Genomic DNA, 24,485 nt, shown 5'->3' with positions numbered 1-24,485 from the left:
GCTGCAGTCACAAGTATCATTGGGGCATGACATTATTATGGATGTCATGTCATCATCATCAGGACAAAAACACAAAAGTAGCAGAGGGGGAATGGTTGGTAATAGTATGGGTGTAATATACCTTACTAAGGGGACCCTAGAGGATGCAGAAGCTCTCTCAACACTACATGGAGTCAAGTATTAAAAAATTGTTGCATTATAATTGGATGTCCTTTTTGTATTTTTTATTCGGACCTTTAGAACCACAGGATGCTAGATGCCACCAGGGCTGTGTCATAATGAGTGAAGGAGAAGGCAAGGTCATCATAAAATGATTTTGTAGCAGACAACATACATAAAAAGTAACTTTTAGGGTTTATTTGTAATAAAACTAGTGATTATTGATGACATGCTCGGTTGTGCCAAAGAAGTAGAGACTATTGACAATACCATGATTGTATATATGTTCAAAGCAACACTGGCCAACATTTTGTAGAGGGGCAGGAAGTGTATATGTGCATACCTAAGCAAATATACTCCACCTATAACAGTGACTAGAAAGACAGACCAATAGTGCCAGTCATGTTGGCAGTTTTTCACAGGAAATGAAGGTTTGTTCTGTAAAATCAGTTACATACATTCCCTTTTTTAGAAGCTTTGTTGAATGGTTACCCTCTACAGCACTCCTGATGCTGTATCTTATAGACAGTTGCTTATGCCCTACAAGAAACTCATAAGAAAGTAAAATGTTCATTCAAAGTTCAAGTGAATTTAGAGTCTTTGCGGGAAAGGTTCTTAAAAAAAAAGTCTTCGTTGGCCCACCAAGGTGATCATAGTTGGTCATATTGGCTTTTATTGTACCCTATAGCTATTTTTTAAGTTTATAGAGTTGGGTAGAATGGATTGTGGTCTGTGGCCTCTGGATGGCAGTGAGAGAACCACCTCTCACCTGACAGCATTTTTGTCTCTTTTGATTATCTCATCTGGCTTGGCACAAGTCATCTTAATGGCGACATGTTGCACTGAGCTCGCTAATGGCTAATAAGAAAATAGAGCCTTGGATGCCATCAGGTTAGAGGCAGTTCTCTGTTTCCCATCTAGAGGCCAAAGTTCACTGTTGTGGTCAAATCGATTGGTATCAACTCTACTTTTCATATTTGTCCATAGTATGGGTGAATTTTAACATCATAACTACACAACACCCAAGCAACCTGGTGACTTTTGTCAATATAAAACATTTTGGATCTGCCTGGACCAAATACTAAAAAGGGACCTAAAAGGGTAGCTTAGTCCCTTGTTTTTCAATGAGCTTTTTTTTGCAAATGAGGCTATGGGCAGTCAAGGGAATAAAACAAACAGTACTGACTGTTCCCGGCACTATGGTCTAAAGAAGAGGACTTTAGCATTGGGGAAATCATATTTACAAATGTAGTCAAGAGAAAACTACTCGTCGGCGCCTGATTTTGTTGGAAGGTGCCCAATGCTTACCTGCTATTGCATCTCCTTCTCATATAGTGTACGGTCATTCAGTGTATAACAAAATACACAGTGACTAATAATATAATCTGTGTAGAGCCAATATAAGCCATACAGAGCCAAACAGCATTTCTATACACTTGCTATACCATGCTGCAGACACAAAACACGGCAAAAGTAATAAATTGTGCAGTACCTTATAGTGCCTAAGTAAATACAAGATAGTTGGCTTGTAGTATATGCCTACCTCTATTTAACACTGTGCTGTGACCCAGTTCTAGATAATTAAGCTTGAAGAATATCTTTTTTTATACACTTTACTGTAAAAAGGTTTTAGGCAAGTGTGGTAAAAAATCTATAAAGTTTTAGTAGTTTTATTTATATCAATTAACAAAATGCAAAGTGAATGATCAAAAGAGAAATCTAAATCACATTAATTTTGGTGAGACAGCCCATTTTTTTTTTCAAAACACAGCACAGATCTGTTAATGTGGGTTTGTACAAATCCTTATATCTCTCCATGGAATCCCACACAGACTCGATGATGTTGAGATGAGGGCTGCGTGAGTCCATATAATCACTTCCAGGACTCCTTGTTCTTCTTTATGCTGAACATGGTTGTTAATGACATTGGCTGTATGTTAAGGGTCGTTGTCCTGCTGCTCCATGATGGTATTGAATGATGGATCAGTATCTAACTGTATTTCTCAGTATTGAGGGACACCATTAATCTTGACTAAATCCATAACTTCCATTTGCTGAGATGTAGCCCAAAACTTGCAAGGAACCTCAGCCATGCATCATGGCTACTTGCAGACACTCACTATTGAAACACCCTCCAGCCCTTTCACATTTTGGCTCATTGGTCAAAAGCTCCTATTACAATTTTTCTGCACCCCAGTTTTAATGTTTTTGTGCATAGTTAAGTAATTTGCTCTTGTTTGCATGTCAAAGATGTAGTTTTTGGGCCTCAATTCTTCCATGAAAACCACTTATGGCCAGATGTCTCCAAACAACAGTTGAGTGTAGCTGGGTCCCACTGGTTGCTGCCAGTTCTGAGCTGATGCCACTGCTGGACATCTTCCGATTTCGAAGATAGGAGTGATGTGTATTTCATCTGCTGCACTAAGTTTTCCTTTGCCTACTATCGTGTCCACTATCCTCATTGTTGACCATTTCTTGATGTCCTTAACCATTATGCAATATCATCAGGGAGGCATCTGACTCACTGTATGTTTGGGGTCATTGTCTTTGTGCAGAATAAATTTGGAGCCGATGTCATTAACGAAGAATTATCTTTAGTGTAAAGAAGAATAGGGAGTCCTGGAAGTGACGATGTGGTCCTCATAGAGTCCTGATGTTAACACCATTGAGTCTGTCTAGGATTATATAAAGAGAACAGAAGGATTTGTACAATTCTACATCCACATAAGATGTGCGGTTAGTTCGCCAAGATGTTTGGAACAATCTCCCTGCTGAGTTCTTTCTGAAACTGTGTGCAAGTGTATCTAGAAGAATTGACACTTTGATGTAATTTTGAAAGCGGGTGCACTCGAGTAAGATGAATTTGGTGCATATTTCAACTAAACTGGAGTAATATATTTCAGTCAGTGACTGGAGTAAATTTCTGTCATAATTTGCCCTACTTTTGTGGTGCAAATCATGATGAATTTGCTATTCCTGTGCTATTCCTCCTGACAAATATTCACCGACTCTTAAAAAGGTGATTGGCCTGAACGGGTGTAAAAATACTCATTGTTGCTAAACTTTTATACAACTATAAGTGGCATGAATATTTTGTGATATTGCAGACTGTTTTACACCACCAAAATTTTGTAAAAAACTGTTTTATGAATTGGGGCCAAAGTCTTACTGATATAGGTGTGGGACTTTCTTAGTATTTTGCATCTTTCTTTTGTAAGGCTTCATGCAGACATCCGTGAAACTTGGTCTGAGCCTGGGCCATGATGCAGACTCTTCATGGATCTCCTTGACAGCTTCATATATTCAGGTTGGGAGAGCCACAGACTGTCCATGTATTGCAGTTCGTGCTTGGACCGACTTTCATGAATGTCTGCATGAAACCCAACAAATAATGTGCGAGCAAGAGATTTTAATCAACAGGTGTGTTAACTTTTTGACTGCAAACGAAGATATTGGAAATTGAGGTGAACTGATAAATAATTTGTAACTATGGATTTGCATCCATGATTCAAAGGTTGGCCGTGGATCTCTTGACCCCAAATCAACAGCCTCATAGGCAGCATTGTAAGACAGCTTTCACACATCCGTGTGTCACGGTACGGGCTCAGTCTATGATGTATGAACTGTCTTCAACAAGACAGCTTCATAAATATCTATAAGTTTGTCAAGTTAGAGTCAGGAATGGCAAGAACTGCCACTGCATCACGATCCATCAATGTAACCTCATGGTGGGTTCATACAGTGCAACTGGCCAAGCAGCCAATGCTTGGCGTCGGTAGGCGATGTATCATTTTTTCAGTATTCCCGCAGTATTAAGGCACAGTCAGATGACCGTATAAATAGGAATGAGATTGGAGCGCAGTGCACGCCTGATGGTGACTCTCCAGGCCCGATCATGTATTTCCATGCAGCTGTCACGCTCTGGTTGGAAGAGTCACCGACCAATCCGTGCACTGCATTCCGTCCTCATTCTGATTTATACGGCTGTCTGACTGCGCCCTTATGCGTATTCACATCTGAGTGTAATGGTCCAACCACAGACTGAGATTTACAGACCGGCCACATATCTCCTGACCCAAATTTGACAGCCTCAAAGACATATATGAGACAGTCAGTCCATGCACCACAGTGCCTGCTGACTTCACACTATCAACAATGAAAAATAGGCTAAATGGGGACTGCTGTTAATGAGAGATTGTCACCATAATGTCCCTTTGTCCCAGAAGAGTTCTCCTTTAGGTTGTCATTTACTGGTTAAGACTGAATATCTTTAGACAGAAGATTTACCAGACATGTTTCAAACAAGCTCCAGGGTGGCCGAGCAAGCAAATCCAACCTCGCACACAGAGACTCGTATTATACCATGAGAATATTACGCTGTAATTACTGTTTGTGAAACATTCTTTATGCAATAGGATCCAACCCGTATGTTAATGCAACCGGATCATCAAGTTATGTTTTCTCACTGACAAGGCAAATGAAACTGTACTGACTTGCAAGACCTCAGGCATTGCAAGGTATTGCAATTGTGTCATGTATGTTTTATGTGAGTCTGAGAGCACAGCTTTCCTGTTCTTCATTAAAGCATGCTGGACTGATCTGAAGTGTTAAAGGGGTACTCCCATCTCCAAGATCCTATCCCAATATGTAGTAGGTGTAATAATAATATTAGCAAATTCCTCCAATTAGATATGTAGTATACAGAGGGGGAAAAAAGTACAATATAAGTAACTTACAAAATCAGCAAGGGATCAAATACTTATTTCCCCATCGAATTTCCCCATTGTGCAAATTCGACACAACGTGGGCAGCGGATGCAGTTTTACAACGCATCCGCTGCCCATTTTAAGTCCCGGGGAGGAGGGGGCGGAGTTCCGGCCGCGCATGCGCGATAGGAAATGGCGGATGTGACGTACGAAAAAACGTTCCCTTGAACGTTTTTTCATGACGACGGTCCGCCAAAACACGACGCATCCAGTGCACGACGGATGCGACGTATGGCTATACGTCGCGATCCGTCGGCAATACAATTCTATGGGCAAAAAATGCATCCTGCGGGCACATTTGCAGGATGCGTTTTTTTTCCCAAAACGACGCATTGCGACGGATCTAAAACGATGCCTGTGTGAAAGTAGCCTAACTGATGACATTCTGTCATTTAGGGGCTGAGATATCATTGGTGCAACCTGTGCAGCCGCACAGGGGCCCAAGAGGTAAGGGGGCCAATTTCTACCTCCAAAGCAGGTGCAGTTTTGCATTTTTAGGAGCTCTTGGGCTGGAAAGGGCCCCTACATTGTTCTTGCACAGGGGCCTCTTCGGTCTGTGTCCGCCAGTGCTGTCATTGCCCAGTGAGGAATCTAACAAGATTGGCTTTACCATCCAATAGTCAAACAAAAGATCTTTCATTCTTAAAAAATATTTTTTCATTTACAAAGATCTGTCCTTGAGAGAATGTCCTGAAAAAGATTGCTTGTTCTATGACTATTGTCATTAAAAAAAAGTATGGCCAGGATGAGCAGCTATTATGGCCAGTTTGGACTAAGGTGTATCACTACTGCTGTGTAATGTTCGATCACCAGATGATGGTTCGCTCAATCAGCAAGCTACTATTTTTCTGAACGTGAACATGACGCAGAAGTGTTTATCGTCTGATCCCGGGTTAGGCCAATTTCAGTCTAATTTGTATGGAAGTCTTAATGTGTATAGCTACCTTACAGCCCTAGGCATATCCAACCCAAGTTCTATAGAGATGGCATGTATGTATCATAGAACATGACTAAATGGGTGTCTAGGAGCCCTTGGAGTAAGAGGGCGCAGCCTTGGTTGGTGGTATTGTGGCCTGATCACGGGCAATCTGGTACCAGCCCGAGAAATTTCACCCCCCCCCCCATCCCATTACCATCATGGTGACTTAGGCCCTTCACTGCAGACTGTCATTTTTCTGTACCTAAATTTTTGCCTCTTAGTTACCGTATATATATATATATATATATATATATATATATATATATGTCAGGTTTTTTTCTGATTGTTACCTTGTTACTTTCTTATCTTCAGAACTAATAAAACATACATAAAAAATGGTGGTGAATCAGCCCCTTGGTCATGGTTGGTCTGTATTGGCTAATACAAATACAAGGCCCCTCCATCCCTGAGTGATAAACTCTGGCACCGTAATGGGGACCCATATTTCTTTTTTTTACGAACCCACTTTTCTATGTATACCATTCATAGAAAGATTAGAAAAATGCTTCTACTTTGCTATTGCTATATTAATTAAAATTGTATTCTATTTTTCCTTGGCACCAGGAACATTTCCCAGCATCATCATGTCAGCGTCCAACTCCCAGATCCTGGAGCAGACAGAACCCTTGAGAGGTATGTTATCCACACGAGAAATAGCAGAGTAGGCATGTTAACACAGAAGAACAGAAAGAGGACGTGTTAGACAGAAAACGCCCAAAAATTTCTGCGCAACATATGTGCAAAGGGACAGCAATGAGAGGGGCTGAACAGCTGCCTTTTAGGTTACACAACTTGCTTGTATTGATCCAAACATGCTGTCATCATCATCCTTTGCAGTTCATGTGACTATTGTAGCAGATTTTGGGCCAAAATCTGGAAACTTTGGCTAGAATCCCTGTTCCTCACTGCCTGTTTAAACCATAACATCAGGTATCTGAAAAAAAAAAACCCGGATGAGGGTAATGTGTCCCACAAGGCATTAGTAGACATGCATAAATCCAAAAACAAAAAATTACCATGACTGAAATCATCATTATTAAGTTAAAAGTATTGATCTTTATTGAGTACAAGATATAAAATATTAGTAAAATCTAAAATATAGACACAAAGACATATTGGTGAGTGAGTAACTGAGGGGACCCCAAGTCAAAGTTTCCCTTGTATAGGGTGATATGTATATAGATTAAACAATCATTTAAGGATAGTATAATAAGGTTGTAATTCTAATACACAGTCAAGCAATATAAGTGGCCATATGCATATCCCACAGTTGAAAGCGTAGCAACTAGTGATGAGCGAATATACTCGTTACTCGAGATTTCTCGAGCATGCTAGGGTGTCCTCCGAGTATTTTTTAGTGCTCGGAGATTTAGTTTTTCTTGCTGCAGCGGAATAATTCACATCTCTTAGCCAGCTTGAATACATGTGGGGATTCCCTAGCAACCAGGCAACCCCCACATGTACTTATGCTGGCTAACAGATGTAAATCATTCAGCTGCGGCAAGAAAAACAAAATCTCCGAGCACTAAAAAATACTCGGAGGACACCCGAGCATGCTCGAGAAATCTCGAAGAAATAAGTATGTTCGCTCATCACTAGTAGCAACAATAAACATATAAACATATATAATGTACTTTTTTAGTAAGCAACTCACCTACCAGACACTTGACGTGCGTTTCACAAATTCTTCATCATGGCTCTGTTTAAACCTTAGTACATTGTTATACACTCACTGGCCACTTTATTAGGTACACCTGTCCAACTTCTTGTTAACACTTAATTTCTAATCAGCCAATCACATGGCGGCAACTCAGTGCATTTAGGCATGTAGACATGGTCAAGACAATCTCCTGCAGTTCAAACCGAGCATCAGTATGGGGAAGAAAGGTGATTTGAGTGCCTTTGAACGTGGCATGGTTGTTGGTGCCAGAAGGGCTGGTCTGAGTATTTCAGAAACTGCTGATCTACTGGGATTTTCACGCACAACCATCTCTAGGGTTTACAGAGAATGGTCTGAAAAAGAAAAAAAATCCAGTGAGCGGCAGTTCTGTGGGCGGAAATGCCTTGTTGATGCCAGAGGTCAGAGGAGAATGGGCAGACTGGTTCGAGCTGATAGAAAGGCAACAGTGACTCAAATCGCCACCCGTTACAACCAAGGTAGGCCTAAGAGCATCTCTGAACGCACAGTGCGTCGAACTTTGAGGCAGATGGGCTACAGCAGCAGAAGACCACACCGGGTACCACTCCTTTCAGCTAAGAACAGGAAACTGAGGCTACAATTTGTGCAAGCTCATCGAAATTGGACAGTAGAAGATTGGAAAAACGTTGCTTGGTCTGATGAGTCTCGATTTCTGCTGCGACATTCGGATGGTAGGGTCAGAATTTGGCGTAAACAACATGAAAGCATGGATCCATCCTGCCTTGTATGGAGCATCTTTGGGATGTGCAGCCGACAAATCTGCGGCAACTGTGTGATGCCATCATGTCAATATGGACCAAAATCTCTGAGGAATGCTTCCAGCACCTTGTTGAATATATGCCACGAAGAATTGAGGCAGTTCTGAAGGCAAAAGGGGGTCCAACCCGTTACTAGCATGGTGTACCTAATAAAGTGGCCGGTGAGTGTACATAGACAGAACCAATATATAGATGAAAGGACCTAGGGTAACAATCAAAAAGGGAACCATCATATCACCATTTTTTGACAATTATTTCCATATTTTCTTGAGCTGTATATACAGTTGTGGCCAAAAGTATTGACACCCCTGCAATTCTGTCAGATAATACTCAGTTTCCTCCTGAAAATGATTGCAAACACAAATTCTTTGTTATTATCTTCATTTAATTTGTCTTAAATGAAAAACACAAAAAGAATTGTCCTAAAGCCAAATTGGATATAATTCCACACCAAACATAAAAGAGGGGGTGGACAAAAGTATTGGCACTGTTCGAAAAATCATGTGATGCTTCTCTAATTTGTATAATTAACAGCACCTGTAATTTACCTGTGGCACCTAGCAGGTGTTGGCAATAACTAAATCACACTTGCAGCCAGTTGACATGGATTAAAGTTGACTCAACCTCTGTCCTGTGTCCTTGTGTGTACCACATTGAGCATGGAGAAAAGAAAGAAGACCAAAGAACTGTCTGAGGACTTGAGAAACCAAATTGTGAGGAAGCATGAGCAATCTCAAGGCTACAAGTCCATCTCCAAAGACCTGAATGTTCCTGTGTCTACCGTTCGAAGTGTCATAGTGTCAACAAGAAGTTTAAAGTCCATGGCACTGTGGTAACTTCCCTAGATGTGGACGGAAAAGAAAAATTGACAAGAAATTTCAACGCAAGATTGTGCGGATGTTGGATAAAGAACCTCGACTAACATCCAAACAAGTTCAAGCTGCCCTGCAGTCCAAGGGTACAACAGTGTCAACCCGTACTATCTGTCTGAATGAAAAGGGACTGTATGGTTGGAGACCCAGGAAGACCCCACTTCTTACTCCGAGACATAAAAAAGCCAGGCTGGTGTTTGCCAAAACTTACCTCAAAAAGCCTAAAACATTTTGGAAGAATGTTCTCTGGTCAGATGAGACAAAAGTAGAGCTTTTTGGGCAAAGGCATCAACATAGAGTTTACAGGAGAAAAAAGAGGCATTCAAAGAAAAGAACACGGTCCCTACAGTCAAACATGGCGGAGGTTCCCTGATGTTTTGGGGTTGCTTTGCTGCCTCTGGCACTGGACTGCTTGACCGTGTGCACGGCATTATGAAGTCTGAAGACTACCAACAAATTTTGCAGCATAATGTAGGGCCGAGTGTGAGAAAGCTGGGTCTCCCTCAGAGGTCATGGGTCTTCCAGCAGGACAATGACCCAAAACACACTTCAAAAAGCACTAGAAAATGGTTTGAGAGAAAGAACTGGAGACTTCTTAGGTGGCCAGCAATGAGTCCAGACCTGAATCCCATAGAACACCTGTGGAGAGATCTAAAAATGGCAGTTTGGAGAAGGCACCCTTCAAATATCAGGGACCTGGAGCAGTTTACCAAAGAAGAATGGTCTAAAATTCCAGCAGAGCATTGTAAGAAACTCATTGATGGTTACCGGAAGCGGTTGGTCGCAGTTATTTTGGCTAAAGGTTGTGCAACCAAGTATTAGCCTGAGGGTGCCAATACTTTTGTCTTGCCCATTTTTGGAGTTTTGTGTGAAATGATCAATGTTTTGCTTTTTGCTTCATTCTCTTTTGTGTTTTTTCATTTAAGACAAATTAAATGAAGATAATAATACCAAAGAATTTGTGTTTGCAATCATTTTCAGGAAGAAACTGAGTATTATCTGACAGAATTGCAGGGGTGTCAATACTTTTGGCCACAATTGTACATAGTGTTCAGTATAAGTACACCCCAACACATTTGTCATAAAACCTTTTAGTTCCCTTTCAAAATCAACATTTTAAATGTGACATCATACTACTAAATATTCCCACAAATGTGGGCCATTGATTGCAAGATTTCTTATTTTGCACACCCAAAAATGTAATTTTCCTAACAAATTCATTCAAGACCATAGTGCAAAAATGAGTGCACCCCAATGAATGTCTTAGGAGCAAATCCAAAGACTACAAAATTTAATTAACAAAAATTCGAGCACAGACAAGTCTAATTATTAAACAGGTGTCCAGCAGACTCTTGATTATAAAAGGGTGTTACTTAACAAAAAAAAACCCTTCCCATTTCCTGCTGTCTGCAATGGCACCACATGAAAGAGAAACGTCACAAGATCTGAGAAAGAAAAAATTTTCTTCACACAACAAAGGTGAAGGCTTCAAGAAGATCAGCAAAGTTTTACTTATCGGTCAAAATACTGTAGCAAAAATGATACAAAAATTTTATACAGATGGTACTGCAACCATTTCACAGAGAACAACGACGGAAGCTAACATCTAAACAGGAGCATTTTTGCATGAGAAGTGAGGAAGAAAATCAACATGCAACTTCACTGCTGTTAGTTAAAAAAGTATAAAGTGCTTCCCATGACACAATTCAGCATACACTGCCTAAGCTGAAAAATATGAAGACTACTGGGACTCTATACTCTGGAGTGATGAGACCAAGACAAATGTTTTTGGAACTGATGGCTTCAAAACTGTATCAAAGGTGAGGAGCAAAAAGAAAAATGCGTGTAGCTTACAGTGAAATGTTTTGGTGGCAGTGTCATTTTGTGGAGCTGCATGAGTGCTATTGGTGTCAGGGAGCTACATTTCATTGATGATATCATGAATTTACAAATGTACTGCTCTTTATTGAAAGAGAAGATGCTACCATAGCTCCCTACCCTTGGTAGATGTGCACTTTTACAACATGCCAATGATCCAAAATGGCAAATCTGTTTCATTTCTGAAGAAGAATGGGGTAAAAGTAATTCCATGGACAAATAGGACAAATATGTCTATTGAACTGAACCCGACACCTGTGGGGAATTCTGAAGAAACAAGTTGAGCATCACTCTCCATCCAGCATCCAGGCCCTAAGAGGTTGTTTTTGAAGAATAGAAAAAGATAGATGTTACCATATGTCACCAACCTGTTCATTCCATGTCTAGAAGACTTGGTGATGTCCTTAAAAATCATGGAGGTCATACAAAATAGTAGATGTCGCAATTTTTAATGTGGGTCGTATTCATTTGTGCATAAAATAATTTGACTAAAATCTTACATTTAGTAATGAAAGTTATATTATTAAACTTTTTTGTCAAAATTTTGGAACTTGTTCTTGTGTTCGGTGAGATATTGATTCATATCTTACTTTTCAAAGGGAGCGTACTAATTTATGCTGAGCACTATAAATTATTTTTTTAAATGTATATCTAGACGCTGCCATGAAATACCAAATAATACTTTACTCTTCAGTGCCTGATGCTAAAGCAGTGGCGTAACGATTGTGGTCGCAGAAAATGCGACTGCGACTGGACCCGTGCGGTAGAGGTGCGTCAGAGGATGCACATTGTGGCTCATAGACCCACCGGGTCCCAGCGTTGTAATTAAAGCTGCCAACCAATCAGAGGCTGGCAGCTAACTTTGGTATGCCCATGACTGGGGTGGCATGGCAGTGACGTCATGCGCTGCCCATCACTTGCATGCTGAAGTCAGCTGCTGGCTACAGAAAAGGACACTGCGCTTATTTGGAATGGGGGCAAGGTGTGTAGAATTGTTTATTTTGTTTACGTGTTAAAGAACAGTGAAATAACAGGGGACATACAGTAAATACCAGGATGAGTGACATATATACCAGGATGTGGGCCATATATACCAGGATGGAGCCAGGATGAGGGACATGTATGCCAGAATGATTCTAGAATGGGGACATTACTACATAATGTGTTTGGGGGTCAACACTTATGCCTTTATAGGATTTAGAATGCTACAAAGACCCATACATCTGACCAACATACAAGGGAAGGCCCAGGTACAAATTTTGCACTGGGGCCCATTGGACTCTAGTTACACCACTGTGGTCAAGGTTGTTAGCAGCTATCGCAAAATAAAAACCCACAATAGGTTAATTTGAGGACTTTGGCAGTTGTTAGGATGGAACTATTTTTCAAGGTTAAGATTGATGGTGATCCCTTCACTGTGTAACTAAGGGCAATTACAAAACCTGAGCTTAGGTAGCATATATGTCTAGAATCTAATACAACTTGTGCTTTCCATATAATGATAACTGATGTATATCTCCTGTTCAATCAGGTGTAAAGCATGTGAAACCTCCCGTAAAGCCTCCTGTAAAACCAAAACCATTGGTACCTCCACGCCCTAAGGAAATTCCAGCATCCAGCCCTGAAAATAAAAGTCCTTTGCTATCACCAACATGTGGCCCATGCTCTCCAACTTTGGATATGCCATCTGCCCTCAAAATCAGCCAGCTCACAGGACCACAACCCTATGGGACCAGGCGGACTTCTTTAAAAAGATGGTCATCCTCTGTAGGAGAAGACGTAAACCCGGAGAATCATGCATTGTCACCAGTGGAAAACAGGAGTATAGATCTGCCAGCCAAAATTACAGCGCAGCCATTATCTGCTCCTTTGAAACCTCTGAAGACTGGACCAGTATGGAAGGGAAAAAGTCCTTTTATGTTAACAACTCGAGGATGGGGAGAACAAAGAATTAGTCAATCAAAAGAGAGGTGAGATTTGTTTAATTGCTGTGGTCATTTCAATTTCTTTTTTAAACTTGTTGTCAACTTCTCAATTTCTTAAACCCCCCCCCACACTTTCATACACAATACATTGCTGTCAGCTGAATGATGTTACGGTCCTTTATTTAGTCGGTATCTAGCTCACGACTCCTTCATACACAAGAGAGTTTGGTCTTCTGTTTGTCCACGTGTTCTCTAAGAGAGTGTTGCTGCCAGTCATCTCTAGCGGCGGCTTGTGCATCAAGAACAAAAGGATCGGCAGTTCAAAATCGGATATGCTGGATAATTCTCTCCCCTGATGCCATCTGTCTGGGTAGAGTCAGAAGGGCCCTATAAACATTAGGCTACTTTCACACTTCCGTCTTTCAGCTCCCGTCACAATCCGTCGATTTTTGAGAATGCAGGATCCTGCAAAAAAAATTGCAGGATCCTGCATTTTCCCATAGACTTGTATTAGCTACGGATCACGACGGATGGCTACACATCGCATCCGTTGTGTGACGGATCCATCGTGTTTTGGCGGACCATCGTCTGGGAAAAAACGTTCAATGTAACGTTTTTTGTCTGTGTCAGGAAAACGTGTAGCGATGGATTCTGCTTCATACGTCATTCAATAGAATGAAAGCCTATGGACGCAGGATCTGTCGCTGACCGTCACACACTGGAATCCAGCGACGGATCCAGTTTTTCCCCTCTGAGCATGCCCGGAAGAATTTTCAAGTCCGGGAAAAAGGTCTCTCTCTCTCTCTCTCACTCACTCACTCTCTCTCTCACTCTCTCTCTCGCTCTCTCTCGTCCCCGGACATTTATTTTCCCGGAATTTGTGGACGACGCATCCGTCATTACACTAGATGCTTCGCACACGTTTTTTACTATTTTCATGACGTCCGTCGATCCGTCATTTTGCTGCACTACGACGGACATAGAAAAACGGAAGTGTGAACGTAGCCTTATACATGTGGGGGCTTCTAGCGTGGGTTGTCTCAAGATGAACATTGATGCGATGTGAGAACTCTGTCTACTCAGCCCATGTCCCAGTGTTATGACCATACTGATCACTAGAGCAAAATATCACTCATGCCAGGAAAGCACTATTCCACTTTTTCTTCTGTCAATTCTGCTTAGCTTTTACCAGGTAGCTGCATAGTTGGCTCTTGACGTAAATGAGCCTTTGCATAAACTGCTATTAAAGTGAATGTATCGTCATAAAATGACCTTTATTTTTTGTCAATTTCCCATGTCACTCCTGATAAAGCATATATTAACCCCCAAGCAATGGCCACTGTACATCTACAGCTGCTGCGCACCATCACTGTAAAGAGCAGATCAGTAGCTGAGCTTGCTCCATTCTGCATTGGTATTGGCGGTGTTACATAGCTGGTACTCGATAGAAACTAATGCAACTGGAGCTAATGTCAGTTTAACCAACTAAATACTGCTGTCAAGTGGCATACATGGTAAAATGAATGGTGTCATTCAAAACTACAACTCATCCTGCAGAAAAACAAGCCCTCATACAGCTATGCCAATAGAAAAAAAATATGACCTTTGGAAGAATGAGAGGAAAAATTCTACATCTTTAAGGGAAATCTTGCGATTTTCCCTTTGGCCACTAAGCCTAATACTAAACCAATACTTCCTTTTCTGCACAAAAGACTTTTCAGCAGGCTCATTATCATCACAGCCAGAATTCACCTTTTATGATAGCTCATGCTAACTCCTCAATGTTCTCCTGCAAAAGTCGCTGAATCAGAGCCAGTCTATTGCAGCCTATATCCATGTGACTGCTGAAAAGAACACACAGTCTGAGTTTAGTATTGGTCCTAGAATCCAATCTGAAAATTTCAAGATTTCTGATTGTTTTTTAATGTAGATCTAAAATTTTAAAAAAAATTCAATTAGCATAAAATCTGATTTAAACAATTAAATGTAATGTGTCATCAGAAAATGACCTGTTAACTGAATGGTGCTGAAGTGTATTACCAGATACAGCCATTGACAAGATTAGTGTTATTTCAAGAGAAAAAAAAGTTGTGTTTTTTTTTGTTTTTTTTAAATTATTAAGAACTGCACATGAGAAACAAGGCTACAATAATTGTGACCCTTTCCTACGACCTTCTCCATGTTTTTCTTCTATTTTTTTCTGCTCTCTGTACTTAATACCTCTATTTATTTTGGCTCATATCAGCGATGCTGTATCCCTGAAATCCAGTTCCAGTGCGTCAAGTAAAGATACAGATGCACAAAAAGAAACAACTACACTTAGAGAAGACTCAAACAGTCACAACAGAATTACTGCAGAAGAAAAAGTCGTAACTCATGTCCTAGACTCCATAGCAAAGTCTGAAAAATCGCCTTCACTGGTGTCAGAAGATGTAATGATGGCTTCTTCTGGGCTTGGTTCTTCTAAAAGACCAGCTCTAGTTAAAGAATGTCAAAAAGAATTATCTGCTCCCCTACAATCTGATCTTTATTTTGAAAGCAGCAAGCAAGCCTCACAATATGATCATCAGGAAAACATCACGTCCATTGGGTCTAAAATCAAGGGAAAAGCACCAAGCGCTATGAGGGAATCCTTACAAGTCCAGAAAAGCCAGATTGAGGAAGAAAATGAAAAAACAACACTAGTTTATGATAACCAAATTCCTGACGTAAAGTCAGGCCTTGGACATGTATTAGCCTGTGATGGTGACATCATTGTTGACCAGGGACAACCAGAAGCTTATGTTGATCATGGCGATCTCCAACAAATTACAGATGTTATACCCAAATATACTGAACACACCAATACAGCTTTTGGGCAACCATCACATCATGAAAAGCAAGAGCCAAAGGACATAAGTGTTACCTCAGTTCTTTCTCCCCCAAAACCGAAAGAAAGAAAAAAGCCATCGGCGCAATTCATTGTGCCAAAAGCAGATGACTCCGCTGAAGGACCAATATCATTGGACTCTACTTTACCGGAATCGGAGAGATGGGAAACCAACTATAAAGAGAATGATGATGGGAATGCAGATATGAGAAGATGGCATGGCGCAGACAGGATAGAGAAGGTAAGATTTCAAATAATAATAATAAATAATATTTTTTATTTCAATAGCGTCAACATATTCCGTAGCACTTTACCTTTTAGCGTTACACATAAAACACGTAAAATAAATTGTCTACAAGTTTAGCCCTAAGTGGTCACTACTAGAAACAATGTTTCTAGAAAAGAGTACCTGTGTGACATTGCATTTTATAGACTATTCCACAAAACCAGAGGCATGCGGAGATTTAGCTAACTTCTCCATTGGCAAAGAGTCTTTTATATTGAAGTTTAAAGCTCCCTTCCTATTGGAGTTTGTCAGCAGTGCCAGCTATGATGAGAGGCCATGTTACATTCCACTAAAGCCAAAGAGGCCTTCAGCAAAATTCTCAAAATGTGTCAGTTCAGTAGTAATAAACTATGTCTTATGGTACCAAAGAAAGAGAATTCTTATTGCTTTACCAGCGACTGGTCTGGTGAACACCAGTGTTGAAGATAGGATACAGTACTGGAAGTGAATGGTGATGGGACTTCCCATAGAGTCTTCATTACAATAATGCACCTGAGCCATATCAGAAAGGGCCGTGTTATTAGAACTTTATTATTTATATTACTCATTCATATAGCGACATAAATTCCACAGCGCTTTACAGACATCATCATCACTGTCCCCATTGGGGCTCACAATCCAAATTCCCTATCAGTATGTATTATGCTATTTGCTAAATACAGAGCCACCACGCTGTCCACAGTATGGTGTCAAGCTGTGGGACTTAAAATCTAGCCTGGCGATCAATGTAGGAATGAAAGGGTTCATGCCAAGAAGAGATGTTATCCTCTCTCCGTGGGATATGGGATAACTTTCTGATTGATGGGGGTTGAATTGCTGGGATCCCAAGAATGGAGCTCTGAATGGCCTAGCTTGCGCACCTCTGCCCCATTCATTTTTAACGGGACCATCAGAGATAGGGTGCGCATGCTTGACCACCACTAAGTCCCATTATTAGGATTTGTGGGGGTCACGATAGTTCACCCCCAGCAACCAGGAAGCTATCCTCTATCCTGTGGTTAGAGAGTAGCTTCCCATATTGGGACAAGCCCTTTAAATTGGATGTCTGGTCTTCTGATAAAAGTACCAAGTTAATGACCAAATACTTATTTTCCACCATAATTAGCAAAATAAATCTTGCCAAATCAGACAAGGTGATTTTCTGGATTTGTTTTCTCATTTTGACTCTCAGTTGTGGTCTACCTATGATGTCAATTACAGGCCTCATCTTTTTAAGTGAGAGAGCTTGCACAATTGGTGGCTGACTAAATACTTTTTCCCCCCCACTGCATGTGCGGTGCGCACGCTGTCAGGATTCACAGGTATGGCCGGTGAGAATGGGCAGTCACTTGACCTCAAGAATTACATTTGCATACCACCGGCCACATTCCGATTACAAGTGAATTGAGATAAGCTGAACACGTCTAGTCGGCATGTGACTGCATGCATGCTAATTGCATACTTTTGGTCATGTGACTGCCCAATTCCAGAGAATCCTGACAGTGTATGCACCACATGCTGTAAGGATTCAGAATTCTGCAGTCACACATAGTGACTGCTTACTTTTATCAGTTTTATCAGAAGACCGGACATCCCGTTTATGATATTTTCCTGCAATTTTAAACATTGAAGATCATAGCTTGGAATTATAAGTCTGAGGACCATTCTGCCCTACTGCGGGATTGAAGACAACATACAGCGGCAGATTTATCAATGCTGTCTAATTCTTAGGTAGTGTAAAATGTAAAATATAGAGCAGTTTTTGGGGGGCACACAGTACACCATAGTTCGCTTGCATTTAACTTGATGAATATGTCCCAGTTTTTATTTCAGCTACAGATGGGACTTACATGGATGTTCCATGTATTTCCCTCCTGGGATTTGTAGTACATATCATGACCACTGGATTAGAATGCTGGTGATGTGCACAGTTGGCCAGATCGGTTTTACATGTCTGATCTGCACAGACCAAATATGCAAATATACTGTATATGAGGCTGTGATTGCGTTCGAGTCAGGAGACCTGTGGCCAATCTGGACATCATGGTCAGTGCTCAGATCATGAATGCCAGAGGTGTGAAGCCAGCTATAGTTGTATCTATTTTTTCTTTGTTATTTAAGACATTAAAACTGATCAAAAGAAACTGCAGAAAGCGAAAAATGTCAAACACGATCTAGTAGAACAAAACTCCTCCATAAAACTTTATTCATTCTAATTCGCCCATGCGCCCCCTGGTGGTAGACTGGAAAACGAAGCCTGTTCTACTACTGCTGCTTCAAACACTTTGGATTTGCTTTAAGAATAAAGATAAAAGTACACGTGTTACTGCTCTTTAGGGTGCGGTTTGTGTTACTTTGCTCACTCAATCTTGGCTAAAAAAAAATAAAAAATTGCCACTGTTTCTTGAAAAATAAATTAGATGACAAATGCTTCTTACAATAAAAATGAGAATACCGGTAGTTAGCATGGAGTTCTGTAAGTGGCCAGGAACATGACTAAGGCTGGGATCACGCAAATTGTGGCCATACCTGGCTCCGTTTGCTCTTCCATAGGAGCTGCCTGCCATTGTCATGCACTGGTTATTATTGGATAAGTGTACGGTCTGCTCAGCACACGGACACTACTCTGACTCAATATACAGCTATTTGAACCCTGCCTAAATAGGATTCAGATCTAGCATACTTGGGCTGACGCACATCAAAGACCCCTCTTCCCAGTGTCGGACTGAGGTGCCAAGAATCACCCTAATTTACCTATGCTTCTATATGATAATAAACTGGGTATTTTTGAATGATTATATCTACCCTTGTCTGTACATGTTGCATTAAGTGCACTGTGCCATACAATGCTCATTTAAGGGGGTGGAAGGCCAACTCCAGCAGAGGGGCCTACCAGGGGATTCACCTGTTCACCCGTGGACCAGTCCGAACCTGCCTCAGCAGCATAAGATGGCACAATTTGTAATAATGGCACTCCATAATAAACAAAGGGTCCTAATACAGACTTACTATTGGGACCTAAGAGGTTAAAGTCACAGCACGAGTAACTTCACTATGTGACATCTCTGATATTTTATGGTCACAACAATTCTTATTATGACGACTATATGACAGTTTTTCATATGGTCCATTTTGCATTACCCTATTAGGCAAGATTATTTCTCCTACAACATTTATCGTTTTTAGCCTTCAAAGGGAACAATGATGCCGAAGGTCTTATCATTTTTCCATGCATTCTTATCTGACATATGTTCATTTATTAACCTCGCACTGTAGTGACTTTGCTACACTGGAATGCATTACCGACTGTGCACATATGTTATGCTGTGCCAAGGGGATAAATAATTACAGCTATGCATGGAGAAATATATTGTATAATGAGAACATGGAGGCCTCATTCGTGTTCCATCAGTGGTTAAAAGGAGACAAGTCCGTTTTTGATCGAAGTCATGGATCAAAATGACTAATATAGATAGGTCATCAATGGAAAAGCAGTGGAAAACACCTTTCAGCAGGTTACATAACTCCTATTCATTTGTGGGTTTTTTCATGGCCATCCGGGTTCCATTGGTGGAAACCCCAATCTTGCACACTGCAATCTACTCACCTATCAGGAGTCAAATGCTTTATTAGCTTTCAATCTCATAAATCAGTACAAAGACCTGCCAGCCGATAAATAAAATTGTGGCTTCCATGATATTGTTCTTGGAAACCACAAGTGCAGTAACCACGGTATGTTATTGACTTGTCAGGCACAAAAGCCAAAATGATGCCATTGTGTGCTCAAGCTAGATGGAAAACCAGTTTCCCTGGTTGTTGGGTGACAGGTGAGAACCAGAACTAGTCTTTAGCCGTACGATCTGTATCTGGATTCCCATTTCCCAGGTCTGGAGTGAGACAATCCTAAGAATGACCATGAGGTTCCTTTTAACCTCGCTTCATAAATGGCCCCATATTTTTTATATACATGTATGAAATACCATCAAGTTGAATCTGATGGACCAAAGATATTACTAGTCAGTCATGAGTCTGGGTTTCAAACCTCGAATAAATCCAGTGGTCAATGGTCCCCCGGATTTGTAGACAGCTTAACTGCAGTACATTTTAAAATGTATTTTAGTAATTCTTTGTGGCAACATCACTATCAGAGGTTACGTCACTAGCAGAGGCAACGTTAGTGTTCTGCAACCTCTGCCCCCTGCTCTGATGATGCTTCCTTTGAGAATCCCAGCATGCACTGGATTTCTGAAATGAAGCATCATCACACAGGAAATAGATTAGTTAGGGAAATGTAGGGAATTTTTCATACAAGAATATTAGAAAATAGCTTAGATTATGGCACTAAATAGATAGGGATCTAGAATGAAATTTAGTTTGACTTCGGACCATCCCTTTAAACGCTGAATCTATTAAAACTAGTGCTACCATGCAACAGCCGCCATTGCTTTAGGTAACCTCACTGATGGCTTGGCTCAGCGGTTAGCACTGTACTCTTGCAGCACTGAGGCCCTGGCTTCAAATCACACCAAAGACAACATCTGCAAGGAGTTTGTGTGTTTTCACGTGTTTGCTTGGGTTTCCTCCGGGTACTCTGATTAACTCCCACACTCCAAAGACATACTAGTAGGGAATTTAGATTGAGAGCCCTAATAGGGACAGTGATCACGGTGTCTGTAAAGCTGTGGAATATGATGGTACTGTATAAGTGAGTAAATTACAAATAATAAAACTAAATGTCAGTGCTATCAATGGATCAGAAATGCAGAAAATTTGTAACGGCACTGTCCTGCCAACAGTAGAAAAATCCGAAGCTTCAGCCATACGTCCTCAATATAAAGATCGCTCATTGCCTTTTGTAACAAATATGAGTGTGTTAAAAAGTTTGACTTACTGTATCTATACTACGTCTGACCTAACATAGTACAGGATACTGTATTCACTGTATTTGTTGTTAGTAGTAGAGATGGGCAAACCTGAACATTAAAGTTTGGGGTCTATACCGAGAAACTCCGGCGGCTCTGATCGGCCGTAAAATTAATAACACCGGTCAGAGCGCTGCGGTTCTCATGCTGTCAAAGGACAGCAAGAGCCCACAATTGTGATCGGAAAATTTACCTCCGGCACTGATGTCAGCTAATGGGACTACTACTCCCATCAGCCTACACCTGCTGCCGCTAATAACAGCGAGAGCAGGTGGCGGCTGATGGGAGCATACATCAGCCAGCGCCTGTGCTCTAAATAAATAATTAAAACAAAAACGCATGGGGTCCCCCCCATTTTTGACAACTAGCAGACAGCTGGGGGCTGGTATTCTCAGACTGGTAAAGGGCCATGAATATTGGCCCCCTCAACCTAAAAATAGCAGCCCGCAGCCGCTCAGAAATGATGCATCACTTAGGCTAGGTTCACATTGCGTTAAAGCAGTCCGTTCAACACATGCGTTAAACGGGCTGTGTTAACGCAAGTGCCGACCAGCCATCGTGCTAGCACAGATAGAGCTAGCAGATGCTCTATCTACACTAGCAGTTACGGACCCGGAAAAGCTGCAGCCCGAGTCCGAGGATCCGTCACTCAATGATGGCACATCGCTAGCGCACGCCCATTTTGGGCGTGCGCTAGCGATGCGCCCGAAGTAGTGCTTAATGGCAGCATTTACGGACTGCGTTACACCGCATTATGCCGCTGTGTAACGCAGTCCGTTTAATGGACTGCTTAAACGTAATGTGAACCCAGCCTTAAATGCGCCAATTCTGGCTCTTTGCTCAGCTCTTCCCACTTGCCCTGTGACGGTGGCAAGTGGAGTTCATATTTGTGGGATTGATGTCACCTTTGTATTGTCCTGTGACATCAAGCCCACTACTTAGTAATGGAGAGGCATCTATAAGACCCCTATCCATTACTAATCCTATAGTTGTATTGTAAACAAACACACTTTTACTTTTTTACTTAAAAATAACAAACAGTTATATTTACTTAACGCCCATTCCACTGAAGCCATGGTCTCCTGTAAAAAAGCAAAACTAAAAAGCAACCATATCCCTCACCTGTGACGTCCTATCCCATGCCAAAATCATTGTCTGGAGGTAAACAATTTTCAATCTGGACAATGCTAAATGCGACCATCCAGGCTGAGAACCAATGAGGAACGAGCTGCTGTGAGCACAGCCTCAGTGACTAGCAGTGATGTCATCGAGGTTACTGCAGGTCACTGAGGCTGCATTCCCAGCCAGGCCCCTGATCTGCAGTGATCTTGGTGAGAACACCGCTTGTCCTGTGAGAAAAAGTCTCATGGTGCAGAGGTGAGTTCACCGTAGTTCACTGTAAGAAATTTCATTTGACAGTGTGGGAGTGGCGGCTCTCTGGCCGGCAGTAATGATTTTACCACAGATCACAGGCAGTGATCAAGTGAATGGGTCCAAGTTCGGGTACTATTCTAGTACGCGGGCTGAAATTTTTTTACACTGTTTGGTTGAACGCGCTGGTCCTGAAGATCCAGGGGTTTGCCCATCTCTAGTTAGTAGTTGTCAGGTTAACATTGTAAGATCTCAGCAGATTTCTGTTTAATAATATGACCAATATATTTCCTAGAAATAAAATTATAATGTTATCCGATCCCGTTTAAACTTGTGGTTTAATCCATTACATAGAAAAAATGGTTACATGCCGAGCTGCAGGTGTCAGGGGAGTAGTTCATAAGAATAGAAGACCTGACGGACTAAGACCACTTAACGGCTTTCTGGGTCCATAGAAGCACCGGAAAGGCGTGAAACGGCTGTAGTCCGTCAGGTCTTCTATTTTTATGAGCTACTCCCCTGACACCTGCACCTCCAATATGTAACCATGTTTTCTGTTTTCTATGTAATGGATTAAACCACAAGTTTAAACAGGATCAGGTGAGTGCTGCATTTCTTTCTACCCTTGACAATTGAGTACATGCACTTTAAGTGTCTGCACCACCCAGAAGAGATCCTACGAGGTCAATTAAGAGGACTCAGGTAGTGTTAACACACTAAATGCTGGAACTTGGTGCTTGGAATAACCCTTCTGTAATAATTATAATTTTACTGTGAGAGTTAGCCTGCACATTGTTTGCTTAAAAGTAGAGATTAACGGGTCTGTTGAAATGAATGATTATATAGCTACAGCACTTCTGTAAACATTCCACTGAGTGACTATACAGCTTCAGCAGTGTCAATTGAATCTTTCGGTTATTATTCACAGATTCCGACTTCCTCTCCCATTTTCAATGTGTTACCTAGAATGAGCTGTGCGCTCTGACCTCCTATCCCTAAGTGAACAAGCATAAAATGGCACTACTTGGCCAGGCCTCATCTTTTATACTGCCTATGACAGACCACCTGATTACCTGCGCTACAGCCATGTGATGCCAAAGCTGCAGAGCATTAGGAGGTTGCCTGTGCAAATTGCTATTAGCCCGCCAGCTGATGCATCAGCAATGTGTGAAATAACATCAGGCATTGCTTTTTTTCCGTGATTCTTGTGAATTGAATTTCAAACTATTCAAATTTAGAGAGACCTGCGAATTTCAGAGAATCTGACTTGAAGTTGATCCTCTGCTTATCTCTTCTTGTACTAATCTGTGCTAGAAGTTTTAGTTGCATTTGGTTGTAGCCAGCCATTTTCAAAGCTCTGAATTACTGTTTTTTTTAGTCCATTCCTCTGATTTACCTTTGTCCAGGTCATAAAATATGTATATTGTATCTTACTTATTCTATAATCCTTGTTCCGTCTTTTCCTTCTTAAATTAGAACGTAAAGCAAAACTGTCACCAGGTTTGGCCGATATAAGATATGGCCACCGCCTTTCAGGGCTTATCTACAGCATTCTATAATGCTGTAGATAAGCCCCGATCAGACCTGAAAGATAACAAAAATAACTTTTATTATACTCACCTGGGGGGGTGGTCTGGTCCGATGGGTGTCGCTGGTCTTGGTCCTGCGCCTCCCATCTTCTTGCGATGCCGCCCTCCTGGTTGCTTCATGGTTCCCCGGCATCACGCTCTTGCGCAGAGGGCAGAGGAAAGTACTGCAGTATGCAGGAGCCGGGAAAGGTCAGAGAGGCCCAGTGCCAATGCACTGCAGTACTTTCCTCTGCCCTCAACAGGGCAGATAAGTACACCTGAGCAGGAGTGCAATGCCGGGGAGCCATGAAGCAACCAGGAGGGTGGCATCGCAAGAAGATGGGAGGCGCCAGACCAAGACAAGACCAGCGAAACCCATCGGACCGGACTGCCCCCCCCCTTTCCCCCCTTTCAGGTCGGATCGGGGGCTTACCTATAGCATTATAGAATGCTG

The 24,485-nt window shown here is 41.5% G+C and overlaps 1 protein-coding gene across 1 annotated transcript in view; it reads left to right on the top strand.

Moving 5' to 3' along the window:
• TNKS1BP1 (tankyrase 1 binding protein 1) overlaps window positions 1-24,485 on the top strand; it is an 85,756-nt gene that overhangs the window by 6,579 nt on the left and 54,692 nt on the right. The window contains exons 2-4 of the mRNA XM_077251171.1: window positions 6,469-6,537; window positions 12,643-13,081; window positions 15,282-16,146. Coding sequence (XP_077107286.1) covers window positions 6,489-6,537; window positions 12,643-13,081; window positions 15,282-16,146 — 1,353 coding nt within the window. The 5' untranslated portion in view covers window positions 6,469-6,488. The remainder of the gene's footprint in view (window positions 1-6,468; window positions 6,538-12,642; window positions 13,082-15,281; window positions 16,147-24,485) is intronic.

Source organism: Ranitomeya variabilis, chromosome 4 (genome assembly GCF_051348905.1).
Source record: "Ranitomeya variabilis isolate aRanVar5 chromosome 4, aRanVar5.hap1, whole genome shotgun sequence".
Lineage (NCBI taxonomy): Eukaryota > Metazoa > Chordata > Amphibia > Anura > Dendrobatidae > Ranitomeya > Ranitomeya variabilis.
This window is presented reverse-complemented; position numbering and strand designations above follow the sequence as displayed.